The sequence below is a fragment of the Puccinia triticina genome, chromosome 10A (assembly GCF_026914185.1).
Source record: "Puccinia triticina chromosome 10A, complete sequence".
In the NCBI taxonomy this organism is placed as follows: domain Eukaryota; kingdom Fungi; phylum Basidiomycota; class Pucciniomycetes; order Pucciniales; family Pucciniaceae; genus Puccinia; species Puccinia triticina.
The window spans coordinates 257,862-263,970 of NC_070567.1; the positions used below are offsets into that span (position 1 = coordinate 257,862).

Below are 6,109 nucleotides of genomic sequence, written 5' to 3' on the forward strand. Positions count from 1 at the left end.
ATGCAATCCCAAGATCACCAACTGGCCAGCAATGCATGGGAATTTCCACCCATCAAAGATTCCAGCAGGCCTTCCCGTACGGGGGGTTTGACCCGCTCAAATCGTCGGATGGACATCTGATCCGGATCAGTCGACCAGTGGATCACAGCAACCGAAACCCTCCTCGGAGGTGGAGCTGGCCTCGAACACATTCTTGGCACGGCTGCCTACGGTCAGCGTCCAATTCACATCGATCTTGGTCAAGGGCCCAATGGCCCCTCCCTTGGTGGCGTTGTCATCGATCCTCAGCAAGGCGTTGTGATGCCGGTTGGCCCACAAGGCTTGGTGGGCCAAACTAACCAGCCTCCCCCAGCTAGTAGCCGACTTGATCGGCATCTCGCCGATTCACTGGCCACCCTCCCGAGATGGTCCGAGGAAGCACGAGTCTTCCAACAAATCTCATCCTCCTCCAAAAACCCCGCAAAGATCCAACGCGTGATCCTCAATCTCCTATCTCCACGCGCAAAGCAAACAGCCAAAGAAGACCTTCAGGAACAAGAGAAGCTCTCCAAGCTGGCCAGTGAAGCCCGATGTATGCGAGAGAACAGCTTCTCACAAGTTTATAGTCGAGCCAGCAAGGCGCTGACGCCCGTCACACCCAAGTCGACGAGTAAATTAAGGCGCTATGATCTCCAACTCTTGTTCTGAGTGATCCATCATTATTGTCTCAAGACCACCGCTGGTGATCCTCATCTTCTTTTTTCACCAAGCTCCGGCAAGATTACCCTACCTGGCAATCCAAATCCTCTATTTGGTTCGGAATGCAGCTGGATGGTCTCAGCTCCTCTGAAAGCCCTCTTCCCGGTGGGACCCTCGAGGGATTTTCCTCCCTGGGACTTTCACCCTCCCAAGCTGTGTACAGAGCTCCCCCGCAACCAGCGACTCATAGGAGTTCAGCTTGCCGGCCGACCAAAGGGCATTCAATCAGCACTGCTGAGAAAGCTTTGGCGGAGAGAATGAGATCAGTGACTGATTCCAAATCTGTGGATCAGGCGCAGGCGGCCCTCAGTGACCTCAAGTGATCTACTGCACTGTTTGATTGGTCCGACGGCCCACTGATACAAGCCATGCAGGAAGGACATCACGTTTTGCTGGACGAGATCTCTCTAGCTGACAACTCGGTCCTCGAGCGCCTCAACAGCTTGCTAGAACCGGAAAGCTTGATTGTTTTGGCGGAACACGGAGGTGACACTCTCAAAAAAATGCTAATTACGGCCCATCTTATAAGCTTCCAAATCTTTGCAACCATGAATCCCGGTGACGATTTTGGAAAACGAGAACTCTCACCTGCGCTGCGAAATTGGTTTACCGAGATCTGGGTCCCTCTAGTCTTGGATCCTAAGGACAGGTTCGCGATCTATTGTGATCGTTTATCACGGAAAGTCAAATCGTCAACTTGTGCTAGCTTCAGTCCTGCTGAATGGGCGGCGCACGTTATCTCATTTTCCGAGTATTATTCAAAGTCACCCATCTCAGCCCAATTTTTGGCTTGCGAGTTGAGCTTACAAGACTGTCTTGCGTGGTGCGGCTTCATCAGCTCCTGTTTGACATCATCATTGGCTCTGTCGTTTGTTCACGGTGCCCAAATGACGGTTCTTGATCGCCTCAGGACCGCTGGCTTTGGACAAGACCTCCCCGCCAGTCACATTCTCGAACTTAGACGGTCTTGTCTCAGTTATTTGCATGATCTGGCCAACGTTTCTCTCGACAACAGTGAAGGTTTATCTGGAGTTACCCATGTTGATGAAGGTTTGAAAATAGGTGATTCCACATTGCATAGGTGTAAAACAATTGGCGAAGACTCGGCTCCAGCGAGTTATTCTTTTTCCGCACAAACGGTGGGCCATAATGCCCTGTGAATCATACGTGTTCTTCAAATTCCCAAAGCTGTATTGCTAGAGGGTAAACCAGGAGTCGGCAAGGCAAGAATAGTAGAAGCACTCGCTAAACTCCAGGAAAACGCTGTCAGATTCCGCATTTGGGTTCCCCAAGTCAAGAGGACCACCCGACCCTGCCTGACTTGGCGCATCCAGCCCAACCAGCCTCAAACCACACGCTCGGAGCCACTCCTCCTGAAAAAGCCCTGGACCAACCAGCCACTGGTAAGTTTTCCCTTCTTCTAGTCTGATCCAACCAGGCCGTTAGCAACAACCGGTTCCTGATGTGTTCAGCCATTAACCCTCCATTCGCTACCGTGTCCAAGCAGACATTGAGAACATGGACGTAGACCCTGCCCCCACCGGTCGTGCTCAACCAACCGTGGCGTATCCTCTTTTTGCCTGGACCGGGCTCCTATAGTACCGTGCTTGCAATACAGTACGTAGACTCAGATGCCTCACCTGACTCAAAACGTCTTGAATATAAGAGACTGATCCATCCCCTCTTTTTCAGCTTCTTTTCTCCCGTCGAACCATCATCTTATCACATTACACAACCCATTGACCAATCTATCCTGAAACTTCCCTCACCCGAATTGTTATCATCAGCTACTCCTCATTATCATCAGCCACTCCACGAAGACCTTGTTCCATGCAGCGGCCATCCCTTTTTTTTATCCATACGCTCTTGAAGAACATTCTTATTCTCCTTCTTGTTCAAATACTTTTTCATCTCCTGTCCTCTTATCACCCAAGCCTACTCTCAACTGTCTCACTGCCCTTAAGGTACCCTTAACTTTTCCAACTGTTCATATCAAAACCTTGTACACATGATCCTGACCTTAAGTTGAAATTTTATCCTTAAGTCTTGCCATTCTCACAGATTTACAGTCTCGACTCCGACACAACCCAAACAAAAAGCCTCAAACAGACAAGACAAAAAGGGCAGCGACGACATGGCCACCAGCATTGCTTCAAAAGAAGAGCTCGCCTGCCTCCCCATGCTCGAGGGTGACTCCAACTACCCCCTCTGGGCCAAACGCATGTGCACCTTCATGAAGAACAAGGACTTATGGACAACCATCACCATGCCACAAGGACCTAACCCGGCTCGCGCTGTCAAGAAAAAACTCAATGACTTGGCCAGCATCATCGCGATGAAGATCTCCGACCGACTCTTTGTTGGACTGGTCACTGAAGACAATGAAGACAGTGGGTACCTCCTCTGGACTAAGATCACCGAGAGGTTTGCAAGATACACCACCACACGCTTCAACAGGTGCACCGCCGCGTGGACCTCTATCAAGTACAAAGGTAACATGTTAAGTTTCCTGGAAAAAATTGAAAAATGTCTCAACAGCTTTGCTTCCATTGGTCACCCTGTCTCAAGCCAAGACATCTGCCGTGTCATAATAGCTAAGCTCAGCATCTCAAGAAGAGCGCTGACCGACTCCTTTGTCATGCACCCTGAACTCAACGGAAACCATGAACTCCTTACGAACAGGTTAAAGGATATCGCTGAAGAGGAGGAGCCGATGAAAAGGAAGAACCAAGCCGAGCAAACAGCCGCGGCACTCAGCACCCAAACTCAACCACCACCAAGATGCAGGAAGGTCCACAACCCAGCTGCGACTCATCCAGTGGAGAAGTGCTGGGCACTTCATCCTGGACTCCGTCCAATCCAGGGCGATCCCGCTTCACAACACCACACAACAACCGCCAAAACGCATGATTCTCCCTAGACCACCCCAAGATTTGAGAAGCCAGCCTTTGCAAACGTAACGACCGCCAGCTCATTCTCAATTGAACCAGTCTCCCTTCCTGCGGTACTGGACTCGGGGGCATCTCACCACATGTTCAACAGCAGTGGCACAGCACCTCGTTCTTCACCTGCCTATCCGACTGCAACATACCCATCAGCACCGGAAAAGGAACTGTGGACCTCACCGCCATCAAAACCGGCACTGCTCACATAGTTGAATCCAACGGGACAGTCCTATTGCTTGAGGACTCACTCTTTGTCCCCGGACTCACCCGCAATCTCCTCTCAATGGGGAGGTTCCTTCAGAAAACCGTCTCTATCACTCGCAAAGCCAACATCTGCACAGTCCTCATCGACAAAACCTCCACCTTCTTGTGCCGCATGAACAACGGTATACTCAAACTTCAAACGTGCATTGGACCCGTTCCCACCACCACTGCTCTCATTGTCTCCAGGACTCATTCTGGACCCACGACCCCATATCTAACATGGCATGCAAGGCTTGGTCACGCAAGCATTGCCAGGATCAAGGAGGCCGTCAACGACCCAACCCTCTTCAGTGACCAATGCTGTGACACATGTACAAAAGGAAAGGTCTGTCGAGCTCCCTTTAAAAGCTACTTTGATAAAACCTCCCACTCCCTTGAAGTGGTCCGCGGGGACCTTGTTGGACCAGTGTCACCTGCCACCAACGGAAGTTGTTGCTACTTTCTAACCCTTGTGGATCAGCACACGGGTTACATCAGCGTGACCTTACTCAAGAAGAAGTCGGAGGCCACCGCAGCAATTCTGGACTTCCAAACCTTCTTTGAACAACAGACCGGCAACCTCATCAAAAAATTCATCACCGACGGCGGAGGAGAATTCTGCAATTGCCTACTCGCCGATACCCTCAAGTCCAGCGGTATCCAGCACAACGTCTCTCCGCCTTACACTCCTCAACACAACGGGATGGCGGAGCGTGCGAACAAGACCATCATCAACATGGCCCAATGCCTAATGGTCCAGTCCGGCCTCGCCAAAGAATGGTGGGGAGAGGCTGTCCTCACAGCCATGGCCACGACTAACTGTCTTCCCTCCCTCTCCAAGTCCAAACTGAGCCCGGTCAAACTTCTATTCGGCAAAACCCCCAACCTATCCTTCTTTCGCCCCTTTGGATGCAAGACCTGGGTAATCAAACCAGATCAACTCCGCTCGTCAAAATTCGACGACATATCCTGGGTCGGCATACTCATCCGCTATTCAAATGACTACTTGTCTTACAGAGTTGTCCGCATTGAAGACAAAAAGGTTATAGAGACTCGCAACACTTACTTTGATGAATCCATCTTCCCCACCCTCACAGCCATCAATCCCAGTCCGGACCTTTCCCCATTCAATCCTCTCCCTGACTTCTCTGGCATCCTTCCACTTCCCCTCTCCACCGACAACAAGCACCATTCTTCCCAGGATGAGTTGTCCGACCCCAAAGAGGATGATCCCTCCGTCATGGACACTGACGATTCCCCTTCAACTGTTCCCAGCCCTCAAAGACGCCGTTTGATCCTTCGTCTCGGCCCTCATCCAACACAAATCAGCAGCGACATCAGCCCCGACAACATCGTTCACCACCCACAGCGCAGCGCTGTCTTGTATTCCGCCATGTCAGCCGAGCCCGGTGTGGTGCTCCATTCCAAACCATAAGTAGTATTTTATTGCTTTTCTTTACATATATTCATCATTACATTGCCCATTTCCCTATAACCCTTCACAAATACCTCATTATTATTGCATATTCAGATTCTACGCCAAATTTCACCTATAGTCACTCATACATAGTATCCCCTTATCTTCAATGGTTCAGTAGTTATAGAGGATATAAGACTTACGGAAAACCTATAGTCTTCATTAGTTACAATACTCATTTCATTAAGTAACTTACTTGAATCTTTTCATTACATTCCTTTTACATATATATTCTCACATACTAAACCCTTTACATACATTTCTCATTATGTACTAAACCTATTGTAGACATTACATCATTGGATCTGTGCTTACCTCTTTCAGTAGTGCTCATCATCACAAGTTGTTACTATGTTCTCATCACTCTTCCCCATTAGTACATTCTTTTATTCCCATAACCAGCATTTCCCTTTCAGCATTGCTCATAATTACATACTGTTACTATGTTCACATCACTCTTCCCCATTTGTACATTCCTTTATTCCCATAGCCAGAATGCCCCCACTGTCTGTGCTCATCCCTCCTTTCATATAAGAACTGTCCTTCCCTCCTCACTTGTACCTTATGCAGAGAACTATATGCAGAATTCTAGATACAGAAATTATAATTAGAAATACTCATCACCCATTGATATCAGTACAGTTGCTCCTGAACCCATTGTTATTGAACCTTGCCATTGCATTCCCCCCTTCAACCATTGCTTCAA

The 6,109-nt window shown here is 49.2% G+C and overlaps 2 protein-coding genes across 2 annotated transcripts; both read left to right on the forward strand.

The window, feature by feature from the left end:
- On the forward strand, positions 1–687 carry PtA15_10A26 (uncharacterized protein; the record flags this gene model as incomplete). Its single annotated transcript, XM_053160428.1, has 2 exons — positions 1–76; positions 149–687. The coding sequence occupies 2 exons, from the start codon at positions 1–3 to the stop codon at positions 685–687; spliced, it is 615 nt and encodes a 204-aa protein (XP_053024162.1).
- Positions 688–1,106: 419 nt separating this feature from the next.
- Positions 1,107–1,898, forward strand: PtA15_10A27 (uncharacterized protein; the record flags this gene model as incomplete). Its single annotated transcript, XM_053160439.1, has 1 exon — positions 1,107–1,898. One exon carries the CDS (start codon positions 1,107–1,109, stop codon positions 1,896–1,898), a length of 792 nt encoding a protein of 263 aa, XP_053024163.1.
- Between the last annotated feature and the right edge of the window lie 4,211 nt (positions 1,899–6,109).